At 40.3% G+C, this 22,745-nt stretch overlaps 1 protein-coding gene across 1 annotated transcript in view; it reads left to right on the top strand.

The window, feature by feature from the left end:
* Positions 1–21,046, top strand: part of LOC137490961 (protein NLRC3-like) — a 42,255-nt gene extending 21,209 nt beyond the window's left edge. Inside the window, exons 5-7 of the mRNA XM_073949081.1 lie at positions 8,704–10,599; positions 19,930–20,103; positions 20,869–21,046. Of these exons, the coding sequence (XP_073805182.1) occupies positions 8,704–10,599; positions 19,930–20,103; positions 20,869–21,046 (2,248 nt within the window). The remainder of the gene's footprint in view (positions 1–8,703; positions 10,600–19,929; positions 20,104–20,868) is intronic.
* Positions 21,047–22,745: the final 1,699 nt, after the last annotated feature.

Below are 22,745 nucleotides of genomic sequence, written 5' to 3'. Positions count from 1 at the left end.
GTAAGCACACCTGCCAACACTTCCGTTTTTCATGGGGGTATCAAGTATTTCAGACCAGTCTCCCTGTTTGTGTCAGAGTCTCTTTTTATAGCATCTTCCAAAGTTAGACCACAGATGACCAATTGTCTCCAAGTTGTTCCTAAAGTACTTGCAGACATATTTGAAGTTCCTAAACTGGCAGTGAAACATCTCAGCCTTTTCCTTAAATTCTTGTGCCTGTAAAAATTGACAAGGAAAATCATGTTTCATGTTGTTAGCATAAGAACTGCTGTAGATTTTTAGGTCATTAAATAATCCTTCACACAGATATATACCCCAGTGTGTGCGGTAAATCTACTGAGAATCTTTATTGTTCTTATACTGTCTAAATCACTGTAGGTCTATGACTGGATAAACCAACATAACATAATACTATTTGCAGTAACTAAAACAGACCCACCAAACAATCCATGTTTATAACAAAAAAGAAAAGTTGCAAAGTTATCATAAATTATAAAAAGGCATCATAGTTTCCCATTTAATCAAATTATTATAAATTTAATCAATTCCTTTTGGACTAAGTAAGATCTATGATCTGAAATGTTATTCAGAACAGAATTAAAATATATCTTTATTTAAAACAAAAACATTTAGCTCATGCTGTGAAATGTACTTTAAACTGACCTAAAAAGGTATCAATTATTAATTAAGATTGTTAATACAAATGGAATGCTTACAAATGTGTGTAAAATATGTAAAGTTAATCTATGAAACTCTGCACACCTAGCCTAGTTTATATCTGAACACAGTTGATAAGCAGCATAAATTCATTTTTGAAGGAGAGTAATTGTGTGTGAGTGAGAAGAGGCCAGATGCAAGTGTTATCTTAAAATTTCTCTTAAAATTAAAATTTTTTTTTCTACAGCTCCTGTGTGTAGGTTCTGTAATTGAACTTTTGTGGTAAGGTGTGTTTTTTTCATTGCCTTTAAAGTTAAATAACAGCATAAACAATAAAGGCTGGAAAATATGCAAATTTTCAGCGTACGACAGTAGAATGTAGTTTGGGTTACTTTATTGACGTTGCTGGCAATCGTTCTTCTCAATATCATTCTTTTTGGTAAAAATAAAGAGGGGATAAGGATGTACATATTCATATTTACTTTAACATGTTTAATACAGCCAACAGTAAAATTTTACTAATACACATTTATCCAAATCTTAATATGTATACGAGGAAAATCTATTCATAAGACCATTTGAATCGAATATTAGCAAGACTATCATATTTACACAAACATGTGTAAGCCATAAAAAGGTGTTTGTACAACAAAGTACAGGGGGTATAAAACTGAGTATAATCAAATGACCCTTGAATATTTACAAAAATAGAGCGCTTACGTACATGATTTTCAATGTTTAAATCAGCCCCGGAAATAATCTGCATGTGTTACTCTTGACCGCACACTGAGAGAAATCGAAAGTAACCCTGTCACCTAAAATGTAACTTTAAATGTCCAGTAGGTGGGGAGTCAAAACCAGAAGTATGTGATAGCACAACAATGATAGCGATTCAAAAATATATGTTTTGATGGGCCAAATATCATTATATTTTTGATGTCAGTTGTGGGCCGGATGGAGGAGGAGGCAGGGCCGCAAATGGTTTGAGGGTCAGCAGTTTGAGACCTGACTTAGAGACTTTTGCATCCGAACTCTTCATACTGTATGTGGGTTACCATTTTATATTAGCTGTCATTAACATTATTTTTTCACATATTAAAAATGCATGTTACAAGCTTGTTACCAAAGTAGAATGACACATTAGAACATACAATTGTACTATAAGGGTGCTTTCACATCTGTGAATCGATTCAGTTGTTCCGAAAAAGACATTACAAATGTTACATTGTTGCTCTTTGCTCTTGGAGCGGTTCACTTTCACACTGCAATCGAACCGCTCCAGGGTTCGTTTCAATCGAGCCGAGACTACCTCACTCAGGCGGTCTCGGAGCGATTGCTTTGGCGTGGAATAGAGCGCAATTGCCTTGTTCACATATGCCAAACGAACCGCGCGAACTGGCCAAACGAGACAGGTTCTGAAACAAAAGTGTAGGTGTGAAAGCACTATAAAACAAATAGCAACACACCTTTGAACAGCATTTCATCTCTGACATAAACTGTATGATGTGCGCTCTTGCATCTGCCTTTTCAGGTCCACTCACACCAGATTCAGATATTGACAGCCAACGAGTTACTGCCTGTGTGTAATAAATGGTGGAAAAACGTAACACAACATATTTAATATGGTCAGAACTTCCATGACACATTCGAAATTAGGATCAAGCATAAGCTTCAAGTTAAGGGGTACTCAAATCAAAGTAAAAACAATTTATGTTATTGCTTATTGCTACTTTTTTTTCTTTGCTTAAGTGCATCGATGACTGACATAAACGCACAATAATACCCAGATAATGTCAAGTAATATTACAGTATGTTGTGTGACATGTTGCAATGTGAAATAAGCTTAAGCTCAATCCACTGATTCATTAGCAACTGAAGATGAAAAAATGTGAATGGTAATACTGTTAGAGATTTACATAAAAAAATATATTAATATGACAGTTGATAAAAATAGAATATGAATCTATAAAATGAGGACAAACAAAAGCAGTATCTTAACTTAGTACTTACTTGCGTTACATGGTACCAACAAAGGAGAATGTCTGACTCGTTGAACACCTTACGGATGGCATTGATTTCAGCCTGGTCTTTATCAACCATAAAACACCTAAAAAATAAATACTTTAAACTTTAAGATAGATAAAACAAATACAAAATATTACAAATGTTTGCTCTCCAAAGAATGCATTTTGTTGTTTACTTTTATTTACCTTATCTAGAAAAAAACAATTTATGCATGAAATCAACATCTAGCAAATACCAATTCTGACCCGAATTTGCTAATATGAAGTAAAAATCCACAATATTAACAATGATGACCTGAGGTTAACGTATTATTAATAAATCAGTGATGATGACCTGAGGTTAGCATATTATTAATATTAATAAATCAGTGATGATGACCTGAGGTTAACGCATTATTAATAAATCAGTGATGATGACCTGTATATTAATAAATCAGTGATGATGACCTGAGGTTAACATATTAATAATATTAATAAATCAGTGATGACCTGAGGTTAACATGTAATTATATTAATAAATCAGTGATGACCTGAGGTCAACATATTAATAATATAAATAAATCAGTGCTGATGACCTGTGGTTAACATATTAATAATATTAATAAATCAGTGATAATGACCTGAGGTTAATATATTAAGAATATTAATAAATCAATGATGACCTGAGGTTAACATATTAATATTAATTAATCAGTCAGTGATGATGACCTGAGATTAACATATTAATAATATTAATAAATTGACGACCTGAGGTTAACGTATTAATATTATAAATAAATCAGTGATTAAGACCTGTGTTTAACGTATTATTAATATTAATAAATCAGTGATGATGACCTGAGGTTAACATATTAATAATATTAATAAATCCGTGATGATGACCTGAGGTTAACAATTTATAAATAATAAATCAGTGATGATGACCTGAGGTTAACACATTAATAATATTAATTAATCCATGATGATGACCTGAGGTTAACATATTAATAATATTTATAAATCAGTTAAGGCCATGAGGTTCACATGTTAATTATATTAATAAATCAGTGATGACATGAGGTTAACATGTTAATAATATTAATAAATCAGTGATGACCTGAGGTCAACATATTAATAACATAAATAAATCAGTGATGATGACCTGTGGTTAACATAGAAATAATATGAATAAATCGACGACCCGAGGTTAACATATTAATAATATTAATAAATCAATGATGACCTGAGGTTAACGTATTAATAATATTAATAAATCAGTGATGATGACATGAGGTTAAAGTATCAATAATATTAATAAATCAGTGATTGTGACCTGTGATTAACGTATTAATAATATTAATAAATCAGTGATTATGACCTGAGGTTAAAGTGTTAATAATATTAATAAATCAGCTATGATGACTTGAGGTTAACATATTAATAAATCAATGATGACCTGAGGTTAACATATTAATAATATTTATAAATCAATGATGACCTGAGGTTAACATATTAATATTAATTAATCAGTCAGTGATGACCTGAGGTTAATGTATTAATAATATTAATAAATCAGTGATGACGACCTGAGGTTAACATATTAATAATATTAATAAATCAATGTTGACCTGAGGTTAAGATAATAATATTAATTAATCAGTCAATGATGATGACCTGAGGTTAACGTATTAAGAATATAAATAAATCAATGATGATGACCTGAGGTTAACATATTAATAATATTAATAAATCAATGATGACCTGAGGTTAACATAATAATATTAATTAATCAGTCAGTGATGATGACCTGAGGTTAATGTATTAATAATATTACTAAATCAGTGATGATGACCTAAGGTTAACATATTAATAATATTAATAAATTGCCGACCTGAGGTTAACGTATTAATAATATAAAATAATCAGTGATTAAGACCTCTGGTTAACGTATTATTAATATTAATAAATCAGTGATGATGACCTGAGGTTAACATACAAATAATATTAATGAATCCGTGATGATGACCTGAGATTAACATATTAATAATATTAATAATTCAGTGATGACCTGAGGTCAACATATTTATAATATACATAAATCAGTGATGATGACCTGTGATTAACATATTAATAATATTAATAAATCAATGATGACCTGAGGTTAACGTATTAATAATATTAATAAATCAGCGATGATAACCACAGGTTAACATATTAATAATATTAATAAATCAGTGATGATGACATGAGGTTAAAGTATCAATAATATTAATAAATCAGTGATTGTGACCTGTGATTAACGTATTAATACTATTAATAAATCAGTGATTATGACCTGAGGTTAAAGTTTTAATAATATTAATAAATCAATGATGACCTGAGGTTAACATATTAATATTATTAATAAATCAATGATGACCTGAGGTTAACGTATTATTAAAATTAATAAATCAGTGATTATGACCTGAGGTTAACATATTAATGATATTAATAAATCAGTGATGATGACCTGGGGTTATTGTATTAATGATATTAATAAATCAGCGATGATAACCTGGGGTTAACAAATTACTAATAATAATAATAAATCAGTGATGATGACCTGAAGTTAACATATTAATAATATAAATAAATCAGTGATGATGACCTGAGATTAACATATTAATAATATAAATAAATCAGTGATGATGACCTGAGGTTAAAATATTAATATTAATTATTCAATCAGTGATGATGACCTGCAACGTATTAATAATATTAATAAATCAGTGATGATGACCTGAGATTAACCTATTAATAATATTAATAAATCAGTGATGATGACCTGCAACGTATTAATAATATTAATAAATCAGTGATGATGACCTGAGATTAACATATTAATAATATAAATAAATCAGTGATGATGACTTGCAACGTATTAATAATATTAATAAATCAGTGATGATGACCTGTGGTTAACATATTAATAATATTAATAAATCAGTGATGATGACCTGAGGTTAAAATATTAATATTAATTATTCAATCAGTGATGATGACCTGCAACGCATTAATAATATTAATAAATCAGTGATGATGACCTGAGATTAACTTATTAATAATATTAATAAATCAGTGATGATGACCTGAGATTAACATATTAATAATATTAATAAATCAGTGATGATGACCTGAGGTTAACATATTTAACAGAAAAAAGTATTAAATTAAATCACTAACGTTAGTTGAATTTTTGCAGTGATTCACAGTAGTTAACGCCTCAAATAGCCTACTGTCTTGTGTTTAAACTAACTTTAGTGCTGTGTTGGTGTGTCTTTAAATGAAATTGACATAATACATGCTAAAAACCGAATTATTAGAATAAAAGGTCGCTAAATTAGCAAGAGGGTAAGTTTAGTGGCGTTTAATAACGTTTGCTAGATTTAAATATTCAAAACAATATTGTTAGCTTGTTTTAATTAATACCAGAAAGTAAATCACAGTAGCGGAAGAGCAGCACGCTAATCTAACGTTAGGTAGGGACGGCTAATTAGGCTAACTTAATGCAAACAAAAGTTAAACGTTGCTCGTTTACTTCGCTGGAAAAAAAGGACAAATCCATAAACACATATGAATTTTACAATCATTAATGCTTCTGTAAACTTATAGAAGAAAACCGGTGATCTCACCTCTTCACTTGTCCTCTTCACCTGTCCTCTTCACTGGTGAAAATGGCAGTTGCCTGTGCGTGGGTGTGTGTGTGTGTGTGTGTTTTTTCTTTTTTGAATTTGCGTTTTTGGCGGACTCTGCAGGAGGCTCATAATGATGACGTAATAACGTTTGATTGGCTGATAGAAATGATGTCCCTGGGTCATCATAAATTATGTTGGTCTCAGGACAACTAGCACTTGGCAAAATCAGGACGAGCTAGGTTACTACCCAGGAACATCCATCTAAAAAAACACTTGTTTGATTAACACAAAAGTTACAACAATATGAAGGACCCTGCTGGTTCGTTTTTGATTAAAGACAGAGACGTGACTTACAAACGTAATACAAAAATTTATTAAATTCACTATGGCATACACAACCTTAAAACAATTTTAAAATGCTCTCACAGTTACCCATTAAACAGCTTCGGTGCAAATGGACCGCAATAAATGACACTAACTGACGGGGACACTCAGTAAACACAGCAAATCAGTGTATACAAAATATTAAAGCAAGTGACAAATTACACCCATACAATTCAACAAACCCCCCCTTCAATTCAGCATCAATATTACAGCTCCTCCGCCCACCTGTGGATATACACAGCCAAAAATACTCACAGGAAACAAACTGCACAAAAATCACAGGGCATAGAATTCACAATGAATCATATAGGATCACGTTGAACATGGATAGTAGATTAAGAGCAAGATACAGTACATAAAATGTTCGCCATAGTAATTAAAAAGGGAATGTCCGCGAAGAGCAGTCGCAGCAGATAAGACCAGTTTTAGAAAAAAACAGCCGCGAATAAATGCGATGAAACAACAGCTAGCACCTTCAAGCCGCACCTCCTAAAAATACAAATTTAAGAGAAAGATAAAGGATTTTTAAAAAGTGAACGAACCCTTCTTTGAAATCCAAACAAACTTCTTAGATGAGTTTCATAGGCTAGAACAGATTTTGCGAACGGCGCTCACCTCTTCACAAACACACTTTCCTAATAATAAAAACATCCTTTAGATTATTATTGAAAACTAACGAGAAACCCTAAAAATCACCAACTCACCCAGGCTAGAGCACACTTTGCGAACGGCACCTGTCACTTTGTGCGCACACGCATACACCTTTCTAATAATCAAAGCAGTTGTTGTTAAGATGATCACTTAAAACTAGCTAAGAGCTACAAAAAAAAAACAAACAGCTCACCAACAGAAGGCCAACCAGGGACAAAAGGAAACGCTCTCAGACCACAGAGGCTTCACCTTCACTCGGGATGTCATATGAGTTACTCAGACGCCTTTTTAAAGGGCTGACTATCAACGCACTCCCACTAATGAGCTGCCCAGGTGTACGCAGTAAAGAGTACGTGCCAACGCCAGTGGGTGTATCCTACCCTCCGTGTGTCACTATAACATTTACAAAAATAAAACCGGTTACACAAGCATGGGATGGGTCCTCCTGGTGAGGCAGAGTTCCTCACAGCTCCGATACACATCTCTGCCATTTGCTTACAGTAACCATGTGCTCTTCACCATAACACAATTCATCTGCTTGTGTTCTTCTTTCAGATAACTTTGTCATGTTTGGTGTCATTTGACAGTTTATGACTTCAGTGTTGTAGTGATGAAATCAACAGAGACATCGATTAATTGTGTTTCAATCTACAATATATTTACTAATGTTGGGTCATGGCCTGAGGAGAGTATGTTAATGTACTTCTCCCCCACTTCATCTCTTCAACTTTGTTCTCATGTTCAGCTGGTTTTGGGGGTTGGTTTTCACTCATGTTTGACAATGCTTTGCTCAGGGTATAATAGGGAAAGGTAACTGTTGATCGGGGAGAATGGCTTTTACTCTGCATCTCCCGCACACTGGTGCGTAGCCTCATATGCTAACAAAGGCAGTTTCATTGTCTTTGTTGCTCAGCAGTGCATATGTTACAGCTAATTTCTTTTTACAATATGCTAGTTTGTTTCATTCTACTGTCTGTATATTTAAACATGTAACTTAATAAACAACTTTGCCTGCTTTAAAACGTAGAGATTCTTTCTCTTTATCAATGATGATAACAACTTTAATGGAGTCAGATTAATTACAATGGAGTCAGATAAATAATGGATTTAAACACGCTATCCTTCAACTGCTTTCTGTTTCCGACTATTGGTTCAGAATAGCAGCGTAAGCTTCAAGCCTTACAATGTGTGATTTATGAAACATTCATATGCAGACAGTCCCATCAAACAGATGATCTTTATATGTTGATAAATGTGTTGACTGAAAACGGTCATGATTTGAACTTTAAATATTAAAGACTCATAGACTATTTGTGTTGTTGTTGTTCCTGCAGTGTGAATGGAGATGATCAGACTGGAGACCTGCAGCAGGATTCACTCCAACTAGAACATGATGAACTTCAGAGAGTCAAAGCGCTGCACAAAACCAGCATGAAGAACAAGTATGAGAGATTATTTGAGGGAATCAACAATGGAGAGACTCAAACCCTCCTGAACAAGATCTACACACAGCTCTACATCATAGAAGGAGAGAGTGAAGGAGTGAATGAAGAACATGAGGTTTTACAGATGGAGAAAAGAGCCAGAACAAAACCCTCACAACACACTCCAGTCTACTGCAACGACATCTTTAAAGCCTCAGCTGGAGCAGGACATGAGGAGAAGATCAAGAAGGAGAAAGCCCAGATCAAGACTGTTCTCACTAAAGGCATCGCTGGAATCGGGAAAACCGTCTCTGTGCAGAAGTTCATTCTGGACTGGGCCGAGGGAAAAGACCATCAGGATGTAGATTTCATGTTTGTGCTTCCATTTCGAGAGCTGAACTTGATCAGAGATCATCAGTACAGTCTTCACAGACTTCTGCTGGACTTTCATCCTGAACTTGAAGATCTGGAGCCCAAGATTTATGAGCAGTGTAGAGTTGTGTTCATCTTTGATGGTCTGGATGAAAGCAGAATCACACTCAACTTTTCAGATGAGGAGAAAGTTTGTGCTGTGACTGAATCTTCATCAGTGGCTGTGTTGATGTGGAGCCTCCTGAAAGGAGATCTGCTTCCCTCTGCTCTCATCTGGATCACCTCCAGACCAGCAGCAGCCCATCAGATCCCCTCCAGATACATCAAGCGTCTGACAGAGATTCAGGGATTCACTGACCCTCAGAAGGAGGAATATTTCAGGAAGAGAATCAGCGACGAGCATCAAGCCAGCAGAATCATCTCCCACATCAGAAGAGCAAGAAGCCTCCAGATCATGTGCCACATACCCATCTTCTGCTGGATCTCCTCCACTGTGCTTCAGAAGCTCCTGGAAGAAGACGTGAGGGCAGAAATCCCTCAAACTCTGACTGAGATGTACATCCACTTCCTGCTGATTCAGATCAACATGAGGAAGCAGAAGTATGAAGAGAGGAATTCAGAGAAACTCCTGCAGTCCAACAGAGGAGTGATCCTCAAACTTGCTGATGTGGCTTTCAGACAGCTGATGAAGGGCAATGTGATGTTTTATGAGGAGGACCTGATTGAGAGCGGCGTAGACGTCACTGATGCCTCGGTGTATTCTGGGATCTGCACTGAGATCTTCAAGGAGGAATCTGTGATTCATCAGAGGAAAGTCTACAGCTTCATCCATCTCAGCTTTCAGGAGTTTCTGGCTGCTTTCTTTATGTTACACTGTCATTTAACAAAGAATACAGAACCACTGAGGTTGATTATTGACAGTGAATATTCATATAATCAATATCTACAGTCCAGCTATGAGAAGTCTCTGTATGATCTGCTCAGTTCAGCAGTAGTTAAAGCTGTCTGGAGTAGTAATGGTCATCTGGATCTGTTCCTGCGGTTCCTGCTGGGCGTCTCACTGGAGTCCAATCAGAGACTCTTCCATGATCTGCTGACACACACAGAGAAGAGCTCAGAGAACATCAGAGAAATCACACAGTACATCAAAGACATGATCAAGAGAGATAACCGTCTCTCAGCTGAAAGATCCATCAATCTGTTCCTCTGTCTGCTGGAGGTGAAAGATCAGACTCTGGCCAGAGAGATTCAGGAGTTTGTGAAATCAGACAAACACTCAGAGGAGGAACTCTCTCCTGCTCACTGCTCAACAATCTCCTACATGATTGAGATGTCAGAGGAGCCGCTGGATGAGTTAGACTTTAATAAATTCAACACATCAGATGAGGGAAGATGGAGACTGACAGCAGCTGTGAGAAACTGCAGAAGAGCTCTGTGAGTATTCATTGATTGATCACAGAAGACGCACATCAGTCTGCACTGAAGACTCAGATCAGTTTAGTGAATCACTGCCCTGCTTTAACAGAAAATCTTTAGCTGGCCATATCGTCCCCCTGTAAGATCGCTAATACACCATATTACTGCATGGGGACGCGGCGGCAGTGTTCCGTTTCCTTATTTGCTCATTTATTTCAGCATTTCTAAACGTATTTAACAAACTTTTCTTGACTTTTTACTCACACAAACAACATTTGTACTTATTTAATAATCTACTTCATTTGCTTTACAGTTTATCCTGGAAAATAACTCAAATCCCTGTGCTCCTCCAGCTGAAAATAGGACATTTGTTGATGTGTATTTGCTCAAATCTAACACAGTGTTGCTCTTGGATAATTGTGTTTGTTTTCTGATCAGAGAAATAGTGTAATTTTAGACACAGTATTGCCGTCTCGCCGCAGACATGCCTCTAATATTACATTTACTGTAGGCCTAAACACTAAACTTTACACTGAGCTCAGTAAAATGCTCTCTGATTAGTTATTAATAATCTGTTCAATAATTCATTACAGTCATATGAATGGGGAAATACAGCTTTAGTTTAGTTTAATGTAGATTAAATAAATAAATAAATAGTATATTTTAAATGAAATAAATATTCTTGTTCTGAAAATGTCCATGTGTCTGGAGTAGTGATGCACCGATATAGATTTTTTGGCCGATACCGATAACCAATCACGGGAAAATGATCGATGAAAAGTTTATGATAAACCGCTGAGAGTTTTACTCAACTGTAGAGGCAGAGTTGCCATCAGAGTCAGATTTTGATACAAAACCTGCATTGAGCTGACTTTATGACAAACACAGAGCAGAATATAAAGACAGAATGAGCGGCTAGTTAAGAGCCCCTTTGACTGGATTCACCTCTCGCCTCTCCCCCGTGCTACAGTGTGTGTGTGTGTGTGTGTGTGTGTGCATGCGCGTGCGGTGACAGCTCTCACGCGAGCTCGTTATAATCAATATGAATATTCCGATCAAACTGAATACTATCTTACATCAACAACACATGACCAGCAACGCGTTGATAATAACAAATAATCAGATTACAAACAACCGTTATGTTTACACGTGTTGTAAAATGTGCGGGTCCTTCAACGGGACTGGGCTGCAGTTTGGGGTGTGTGTGAGACAGGAGAGAGAAAAGAGGAGCGGTTTTTTTTTCGCAATGAGACCATTTTCTGTGATGTTGCCTCTTTGGTGGCTTATTTGTTGTACCACACAGAAAGTAATAAATATTTTGGACCAAGTTACATGTGTCCTCTTTAATTCACCAGCTGCAATGAAAATAGTTCACCCTGAAACTAACATTATTCGGTCCTGGAGTAATAAGTGAATCTCCCCTGATATCTCTAACACAACAAAGAGACAGAGCAGGAAAGGTTTCCACATGTAATATTTTTCCTGAGGCGATTTAAAGCAAAATACACAATGACACTCAATCAAGCATATCTACAATGATAATAAACGTGGTTACTTACTGAGTTATTAACTTACAGCAATGCCACGTGAAAAAAAGGACGGACTTTGAAGGAATAAACAGTGTGAGGAGAGATCCATTATAGTGCACTGGACAAGTCTGAACAAGTTCCGCCTACGCGAGCGTGGCACGCAGGTCTGTACAATTACGTATTTTATCAGCTTAACTATATCGGCCTAATAAAGACATCAGATCAATAACGATAATCTTAAAAATAGCGTTTATCGGCCGATAACAATATAGGGGCCGAGATATCGTGCATCCCTAGTCTGGAGTGTGTCAGCAATTCCTGCAGTTCACTACAGCTTTGAATGTGACTCCTAATCCAGTCCTCCATGGGTTAATACATTTGATTTTCAGTGATCATGTCTGTGTGATTTTGTTGTCAGCACATTCAACTGTGTAAAGAACAAAGTATTTCAAGAGTTCACACTTAGCTGATGATTAATTATAAAAGCTTGTTTGGCATGCTGTCCCGGGAGAGAGCCCTGAGCTCATGAGATCCTCGAGCCCAGGGCTCCCTCCCGTTGCAAGGCGGGAGGGGAATTTGAGCTCAGGTAGATCTCGAGAACTCCCCTGCTGTAGCAAGTGAATGCTCTTGAAATAAATTACTAACTAGAAGCGTGTCTATGTTGACAATATGCATTGTTCAATTGACTTAATTGCAAGTTTTTAGGCGGTGGGAGGAAACCGGGGAACCCGGGGGAAACCCACGTGAGCTCGGGGAGAAGTGCAAACTCCACACAGAAATGTCTGCTTGTTTTGGTAAAGCCAGGAACCAGAGACATTCTTGCTGTGAGGCGACAGTGCTAGGCACTGGGCCACCGTGTCACCCGTCTAAGAAGGAGGAGTAGGGGAGGAAGGAGGGACTCTTCAAAACAAAGATAGCAATGGAATAAACCCCAGGGTATTTATAGTAGTTTAGGAGTCATCTGATTGGATCGTAGTAAATTAGATAATGCGGGTCAGCTGCTAGCAATCATAAGCACGTGATCCTCTCGAAATTTGTTTATACATAAACTTCACTTCAAGAGTTCACACTTAGCTGATGATTAATTATAAAAGCTTGTTTGGCATGCTGTCCCGGGAGAGAGCCCTGAGCTCATGAGATCCTCGAGCCCAGGGCTCCCTCCCGTTGCAAGGCGTGAGGGGAGTTTGAGCTCAGGTAGATCTCGAGAACTCCCCAAAATGCCTTTGTATAGCTCGGGACAGCAGCCGCGTATTGAAGAGCCCCCCAAAAAGCAGGTGTAACAAAGCCATATCCGGCTGCTGGATATAGCGTTGATAGCTTAGGAAGAGAAGCTCCTACGGGAGCAGAGCAAAGTAGACTGCTAGAGCTTAGGCGGGGTGAGGGCAGGGCTGGATTGACTCCGCGGGAGTCAAGGCTCAAATATATACACCCCTGCGGGGGTGGGAGCTGGGGTTAGATTGCTCAAGAAAGAGTCGGAAAGGTTTGGGCGGTGGAGACTCCTGCATGAGAGGGTGGGAGGTGGCCAGGGCCTGAACTCCGGCAGGAGTTGAAGCCTGCGGGAGCTAGAGCTGAGGATTGAGGGCCTAAGCGAAAGAAAGAACATAGCGAAAACGCTGAAAGAAAGACAGTTAGCGGAGAACTTAACGCTGGAAAAGAATTTGAGGGAATAGGAGGGTAAGGAGATAAGGGGGAAGATCAGAGAAGGGTAAAAGTAGCGGGAGCACTCACGCTGTAAGGAAGAAAGAAGGGGCAGATAATTGCCAGGCGGAGAATCTCGACGCCAGAAAGAAGAAAATGAGAATATAGGAGTATATATGCATATATAAATATATGAATATATATGGTTATTATATGGTAAGGGCCAGGCATGGGCAGTGATTGACTCTTGCGAGAGTCGAAGCTCGGACCGACCCCTGCGGGGGTCAGAGCTGCTGTGGGCATTTCTCCTGCTGAAGTCTGGAAAAGGGAGGGGGCGGTGGAGACTGCAGCAGGAGGTGGCCGGGGCGGGACTCTTGCGAGAGTCGAAGCTCGTTTAAGTCACTCCTGCAGGAGTTAGAGCTGAGGATTAATGGCCTATGAGAAAGGAAGAAAAGAGAGGGCGGAGGAACTCGACGCCAAAGGAAGAAAAGGAGAGAGGGAATAACCTGCGTGCGTGAGCATGCACGTGCGTCTATTCCTGTTTCGGCATGTGCATGCACACGCATCGGAACAGGTATACATCGGATGTATGCGTATAACATGCGCGTACATACCATTTCTAAAGGCCTGGGGGGGCGGCGCAAATGGTGACTCTTGCGAGAGTCGAAGCTCAGCGTGACCCCTGCGGGTGTCAGAGCTATGGGGAGGGGGGGGGGGGCAGTGAGAGTCGGGAAGAGGGAGGGGGTAGTGCAGGCTCTTACTGGAGGTGGTAGTGAAGGGGTGGCCGGGGATGGGCTAGGGGTGACTCGCGAGAGTCGAAGCTCGGATTGGACCCCTGCGGGGGTCAGAGCATGGTGAGGGAAGGAGCATGGTAGGTTTGAAAGGAAAGTTAAGAGCATATATGTGACCTGCATGACATGTAATGCTCCTAGGCTCACATACTCATTTGCTTGCATGTGCATATGCATACCTAGACGTACGCACACACCCATATACATAACCACGTGCAAATTAGCATGTATACGTGTGCAAACTCACTTTGTATCTGTGCGGGCAACCACACACATTCCCATGCGCACCCATACACAAGCGTACTCAAGCCTACTTAGGGTCGAGCTCGTACCCCTAGCTGGAGTTTGGAATTTAGCTGATTAGGGCTAGCTGGGCTGTCTTGAGGTGGGATCGGCTGAGGCGAATGTAAGCTTTGAAGGCATCGGAGGACCAGCGGCCTAGGGTCTGGATTTGGTGTGAGGATAGACCTTTGTGAGCTGCTGTGGTGGCTGCGCCAATTCTAAATGAATGGCTGGAAAACAATTCGGGGGAGACGCCCGAAAGGCGAAGGACTACTTTCAGATGTTTTTGAAACCAAAAACGGGTTACTGGATGGTTAGCATCATCAGTAAAATGTGGGGCATGTGGGTCGGACTCCTTTGCTCTCCTTGAATGGAGAAAAGCTAGGAGAGTTTGGAATGGCTGTGTGGGGGAAAAAATGTTAAATATGTAAATAAAATGCCCTTTGCTTATCTGATCTGTTTTGCTTTGCTTAATGAAAAAGGCGAGTGTTTCAGCATTCAGCAGTGTTAGATCAGATATAGTGGGGTGTATTGCGGGATTGAATTTGGATGTGATAGCCATTTCTGAACACCTCAGGAAGCCAAAAAAAGCCAGGGTAAACATGGCGTCTAGTGTGCGGGCTGTGTGGAGTGAGAGGTATCCTTTGCGCAGTGTGCGTATGCACTTTGCTAAAATATTGAGTGTAATGGGTAGTCTAGTGTCAGGAATGGGGTGGGTGTGATTTCTGGATACCTTTAATGAGGAGGGAAGTTTGAGCGTTAGAAATGGCTTCTGAGGTGGCCCCGTAAATCAATTTGTGAAAAAATTGGACCCCACTAAGGTAGCTTTTAATGGAGCTTGCCTGGATATTTTTGGCTGTATGGAGGTGAAAAATAAATGAGGTGATGGTAAGCAATGAAAAATCTGGGAACTGTATTTGATACAGGGTATGGAAATATTTATAAGATTTCCATGCTGTGAGATATGACTGAAGGGTCCTTGGTGCTACAGCGTGAAGGATCAGAGATATGGAAGTTTCATGGAGGCGGTGTAATGGGTGGTTTATGGCAATATCATTTGTGAATAGAGTGGAACAGGTGTTGGATGCTGGTCTGCCTCCGGTACCAAGAGCCGAAATTTCTGAAAGAGAAAGCGAGAGAGAGAATCAGCAATTTGATTTTTGCAAACTGGAACATGTCTAGCAGTTATAATGAATTGTTTTTTGGCTGCCGTCCAAACGAGGCGTCTTAGTAAGGGCATAATTGGAAGTGCGTGCGAGCGTCCTTTATTGATGCAATAAACGGTAGCTTCGTTATCGCAATGAACGAGAATGCTAGAGGCGGACCATTCATCTCCCCATAAAAGCGCCGCTGCGACTATGGGGTAGAGTTCGAAAAGCGCAGATGATTGCTGATTTCTGGGTAGACTGAGCATCTGCGGGGGCCACGTTAAAGCGAACCAGTGACCTTAGTAAAAGCTGCCGAACCCGACTGAGGGGGAAGCGTCAGTGAATAAATTAATATCCACCGGGGAAGAAATTAGGTCGCTATAGAAAAAGGAACAGCCGTTCCATTGCTTAAGGAAGGAGATCCATAAGCTGAGTTCATTGCGACTGGGTTTAGAAAGATGTATGGTATCTTCTAAACCGGGGACCGAGGAGGAGAGCTGGAGGAGGTGAGTAATAAACGGGCGACCTTGGGGAATTATGCGCATCGCGAAATTGAAATGCCCGAGAATAGATAGCAGTTCGCGTTTAGTGCATGATTGTTTCGAGGAAATTTTGAGCTAAGGAGATTATGCGGTCGATCTTTTCTTTGGGAAGGGATGCTTGAAATTTATTCGAATCTAAGTTGATGCCCAGAAATTCTATGGAAGTGCTGGGACCGGCTGTTTTCTCCTCTGCAAGGGGGATGCCTAGATTTTTGAAAACCTTTTGGGTGATCGATAGGTGCTTAGCTGGAGGAGAAGAAGGTGGGGAAATAAGGAGAAAATCATCGAGTAGATGGATGATATGCGGGATTTCGTAGTTATTGGATAAAATCCAGCATAATGCTTCTGAAAGCATATCGAAAATTTTTAGACTACTTTCGCAGCCGAAAGTTAATCGAACTGCAAAGTAAAATTGTGAGCGCCAATGAATGCCAAAAAGGTGCCAGAAGTCTGGGTGAATTGGCATGATTTTAAAGGCGGATGAAATGTCGATTTTTGCAAGCCAAGCATTGCGACCGGCTAATCTGATGAGCGAAATTGCTTGGTCTATATCATGATAATTCAGTGAGTATTCGTCTGAAGGAATGGTGCTGTTAATGCTAGGAAATATAGAGTTATGCGGAGCGGAGAGATCGATAATCAATCGTTTTTTATTAGAGAATTTCCTAGTTGCTACACCGATTGGACTAATACGAGAAACGCTGAACGGAGGGGCGGAAAAAGGTCCTATCATGAATTTATTGTCATTTTCTTTTTTTGATTAACATATCAACAGTTTCGGGATCAGTAGTAGCGGATTGCAGATTAGGACAGAATAGGTTGCAGGCAGGGAGAGCTGAAACGCCCGGGTTAAATCCGTGGGTTAGACCTGAAATCAGAAAATCAGAAAAGTTAGTATCAGGGTGACAGCGCAATTCAAAGGCAAGTTGAGAAACATTCACAGGAGTCGACAAGTAATTTTTAGATTTTTTATTCTTTGCTCTTAACACCTGGCAAATCACTTTGGCATGAGCGCCTCCGCTGTAGCTGCATAAATGTAGATATTTGCAAGGAGCCCTGTAACACCTGCTGATATTGAAGTTTTGACAGATAGGACGATTAGAAGAAGGAGAGAGAAGAGAAGGCAGATTATCGCTGGGTGGGCGGGGGACGTAACTAGTGGATTTAGGAGGTTGTGCAGAATCAGAGGGGAGAGTGATAAAGGGACAGGATGTGGTGGGGTGAAGACTGGAGCGGCAGACGGCGCAAGATAAATTACGGCATCCCAGAAAGACTCGGTTGTGGAGTTCAAGATCTACGGCCCCCCAGTAAGAAATTTGATTTCACTGAGTCAATCTGATAGCGCATTTAGCGGAGAACAATTTATGGTACGTGTAGAAATGTGTACCCCCATAGGAGAGCGCTAGTTCGGCTATAATAGCCATGTAGTCATTCAGTTCGCGTCTCCTGTGGGGGAAGACTGAGCAGATGACGTCAGTGAAGCGAGCGAAAGCTGTGGAGAATTCGGCCAGAGATAAAGTGCGAGAATGGGTGTTGCATGGTGGTTTGAGTGTGACTGTGAAATCGCCGCAATTTACCTGGCGTTCTGCCGTAGGGGGTGTAATAGGTGAAAGGAGTGAAAAGAGATCTATATCTGCACCTGCTAGGATTTGGTTTCTTGTTGAACTGGAGACTGGAGGTGGTTCCATTGCTAAGGCATTCTGAGGCGGAGGGAGGGGTGTGGCTGTGTAAAGAGTGAATGGGGGGCGTGGTGAAGAAACTGGTGTGGGAAGAGTCGGATGAGTGACATGTTCAGTATTGGTGTGAGCGAGGGGAAGAGAAGCGGGAGGGAGGAAAGTAGGTTGGGTTGAAGAGGTTGGAAATGAAGGCAGAGGGTAAGAGGTAGAAGACTGAGGAGGAAAAGATTGGTTTAGAGGGATTGCAGGATGGTTGAAATGAAAGGCTGAGGTGAAAGGCATGTGAGGACTGGTTTGGGCGCTAGGGGGAGCAGGTGGCCAATAGAAGGGTGTAGATCCGGGTTGCGTGAGAGAGTGAATGGCGTTGTTGGGATCCCGATTGGAGTCTTGCTGGAGGGTTGGAGGTGACGTCATCTGAGGTTGCCGGCTTGCCTGAGGGAGTTGTTCTGAGGGGGTGTGGCTTGAGACATGTTTTTGTTTTGATTTCCTTTTCCCAGTTTGAGAGCGGGGATGTTGGGTATAGGGAGTATAGCGGGAATTGGACTTCTGAGTGTTTGGTCCGGCGGAAGGGCTAAGCGAGGGGTGAGAGTCTGAAGTGGCGTTATTGTATAATTTTAACAGTTCCGGTTTGTTGAAGTTTCGGGGAGCGTGGATGATCGGCTAGGAGTTTCCTGAGTTCGGTGACGGTTATTCTTTTTGATGGCTGGATGAAGGAGGATGCAGAGGCATAAGAAGAGGTAGGAGAAACGATATTTGTTCTGGATGTTGCTGGCGATGGTGATCTGTGGCGAGGTGGTCTGTTGATAGCGGAGCGGGTAATTCTTCGTCCTCTTGTTAAACTTTCGTTTTGAGGTTGGGGGTCTTGTATTACAGGCTGGAATGTTGCTGGGGGGGGTAACGATGATAGTGGGGAGGTCTTGAGGGTTGTTCTCTTGGTTTTCGGCCATGTTGTTGTTGTCGAAATTGCTCATGGTAATGATGTATTAGCGTAGGGTTGACTTGATAGAGGTTGACGATGGTGGCGGTGAAAGTTATTTTTGGCTGGGTGTCTTACTGGCTGGATGGTAGCTTGCTGGCTGGATGGTAGCTTGCTGGCTGGATGGTAGCTTGCTGGTTAGCTTACTGGTTGGCTGATTTGCTGGGAAGTTGGCTTGCTGATTAGCTGCCTGAAGGTTAGCTGGTTTGCTGGTTAGTTGGCTGGCTTGCTGGTTAGCTGGCTTGCTGGTTAGCTGGCTTGCTGGTTAGCTGGCTTGCTGGTTAGCTGGCTTGCTGGTTAGCTGGCTTGAAGGTAGCTGGCTTGAAGGTAGCTGGCTTGAAGGGAGCTTGCTTGCTTGGTCTTCAAAACGAAGATAGCAATGGAATAAACCCCAGGGTATTTATAGTAGTTTAGGAGTCATCTGATTGGATCGTAGTAAATTAGATAATGCGGGTCAGCTGCTAGCAATCATAAGCATGTGATCCTCTCGAAACTTGTTTATACATAAACTTCACTTAATAAGAATATTTCATTCATTCAGATCTAGGATGTGTTATTTTAGTGTTCCCTTTATTGTTTGAGCAGTATATATATATATATATATATATATATATATATATATATATATATATATATATATATATATATATATATATATATATAGTTTATTTCCAGTGTTGTTTTTATCACTGTAGACTGGACTCATGAACACTCAACACTGCTCATTTCTTACTGCTGATTGTGTTGCACTTTGTCCTCTACACAGGCTACAGGGCTGTAAACTCACTGTTCAGTGCTGTGAGAGTTTGTCTTCAGCTCTACAATCCTCAAACTGTGTGCTGAGAGAGCTGGATCTGAGTATCAATGACCTGCAGGATTCAGGAGTGAAGCTTCTCTCTGATGGACTGAAGAATCAACACTGTAAACTGGAGACACTGAGGTAAAATAAAAACATTTCCATCTAATAAATGCTGCCACAAATGACTTTTACATTGTGAAATGCTGTAAAGTCTGATGAGGTATTGAGCATATGCTGTGATGTATTTAATATCTGTTTATTTATTGTGAATATTTTGTATTTAATGTGAAGTCAAATATGAGAAACCCTGTTTATATCAGATATAATATTGCTCTTTAGTGTAGTTTCTGCTGAAATGATCATTGATTGGTGTTCTGTGGTGTTTTTGGGGCGTCTCTAAATGAGCTGTGTTTCTGCAGATGTTCAGCCCATCACTGAGTCTCTTTATTTACTGATGTTAATGTGAGTAAAGTTATATTCAGTCAGTTTTATATTAATTTCAGGAATATTATTGACTAATATGAAGATGTTGATGTGAATTATTTACAATACAGTTTGTAAAGTCATATTTTCTGTCTGTTAATATTATATGAGAGTCTTGCTTTGTTTAACAAATATGAGGATCTGAATGGATTTGAAATATCAGAAATATAAGAACAGAAATAGCAAAAAACAAAATCTGTCTGGTCGACTCATTTTGGTTCAGAGATCTTCTCTTTATAAAGTTTATGTAATAATGAAATACAAATGTTTGATCTTCCTCCATGTGACCATTAAAGCAACTCTGAATAGTTAAAGGAGTCTTTTCCTTTTCCCTATGAGGAGAAATCACTCATTATAGGCATTTCAATAATTACATCACACTCACACACAATAATAACGTGTCTTTTACTGTCCTCTACACAGACTACAGCGCTGTAAACTCACTGTTCAGTGCTGTGAGAGTTTGTCTTCAGCTCTACAATCCTCAAACTGTGTGCTGAGAGAGCTGGACCTGAGTAACAATGACCTGCAGGATTCAGGAGTGAAGAAGCTCAAGGATGGACTGAAGAGTCAACACTGTAAACTGGACACACTGAGGTAAATTATTCTCCGCTCAACAACATTAAAAGTGTTTTGATTGAGATGGAAATGTCCAGATATATTTAAGAGCATTAGTGGAGAAACTACAAACTGCTGCTTCTCAAATGAAAGTTGCTCTTTTTCTTAAACAGTTCAGGAAATCAGTGTATTTTAATCATTATTTTATTTAATTACCTCTAAATCTTTATTTATATTTCATATTTTTAATGATTATATTTATAGTTTATCTGTGAATTGGTTTATTGGAGCAGGTTTCACAGGCTCTGATCATTTGCATTTTGCAGGTTCTTAAATATATAAAGTCTCGTGGTCCTCTAATCTGAACTCAAATTTAGCAGTTCCCCTTTGGTTGGGGAACTTCAGTGCCATAGAGTGGATTGATTGAATCCACGAATGGGAGGATTCGGATCAGAAGCCGCTTGTCTGGAGAGTATTGAACGGGCCAATGAATGAAAATAAATTGGCAGCGTAAGCTTGCGCAGATGTGCTGCATCGCCAATTATCTCAGCATATAAGCACACCTAAAGCGAGCAAACGCCATCCTTTTTGCTTCAGATCCTTTCTGAGTGAGTCAATGAGGGTCCCTCCTGCTGTTCAGCACTTCAGAGCGAACGAGTGTCTCCCGGTCCAGAGTGGGTTTTCGCGGCGGCAGACGGTCGAGCTGTGTTTCTCCCTTGCCTGCGGTTCTTTGGGTCCGGTCCTCCAGAGCGGTGCGTATTTTCAGGATGGCGCTCCGACTGTGCGTTTCTGGATGCGGGGGTTTCCTGGCTCCTGATGATGGACACGATCACTGCATTTCATGTTTGGTGGTCCAGCATATTAATGCGGTGCTCGCGGGCGGTTCATGTCATCATTGCGATGCCATGACCGTTGCACAGCTAAGATCGCGGCTAACTTTCGTAAGAGAGTGAGCCACTCCAGTTGCCATCAAAGCTTCGGGTAGTGGGAGTGATCCGTCTAACCAGATGGTAGCTCTCACGCTCGCTGACACCGGAGATCTGATGTCCCTTGCGGCATCGGAGGGTGGGCTTTCACTGTCCGATGATGATCCGGACCCGCTCGCCCCCTCCGGGCAGGTGAGCGCCGTCAAATCGGATCCTGAAGCGGACATGTTAGCCGTGCTTTCCCAGGCTGCTTCGGCCGTGGCGTTGGAGCTGGTTTATCCCCCAGCTCCGCGGCCGGACCGACTAGATGGGTGCTACGTAGAGGACCAGAAGGCGAAGCCTTCGAAGCCTCTCGTCCCCTTCTTCCCGGAAGTAAACAGTAGGCTCACACAGTCTTGGAGGGCACCTTTCTCTGCCCGTGCTGTGTGTCCCTTCGCCCTCACCGCCCTTGATGGTGGAGCTGCCAGGGGGTATGAGGCGATCCCGTTAGTGGAGCGCGCTATCGCAGTCAATCTTTGTCCGCGCGGCGCCTCTACGTGGCGGGGTTTGTCCCGCCTCCCGTCCAAAGCCTGTAGGTTGTCTGCCTCCCTCGGAGCCAGAGCTTATAAGGCTGCGGGCCAGGCTGCTTCTGCTTTGCACGCGATGGCCACCTACACTGCAAATTTTAGATAGTAGATTTAAACTACCTTAGAGTTAAAATTAACACTCCCTCAGAGTTTATATGGGAACCACTGTAAGTGTTAAAAGTAACACTTTTGAAAGTGTTAACATTGTCAACACCAAGAGAGTGTTAATTAGCAAACTCTTATTGTGTAA

Source organism: Danio rerio, chromosome 4 (genome assembly GCF_049306965.1).
Source record: "Danio rerio strain Tuebingen ecotype United States chromosome 4, GRCz12tu, whole genome shotgun sequence".
NCBI classification, from domain to species: domain Eukaryota; kingdom Metazoa; phylum Chordata; class Actinopteri; order Cypriniformes; family Danionidae; genus Danio; species Danio rerio.
This window is presented reverse-complemented; position numbering and strand designations above follow the sequence as displayed.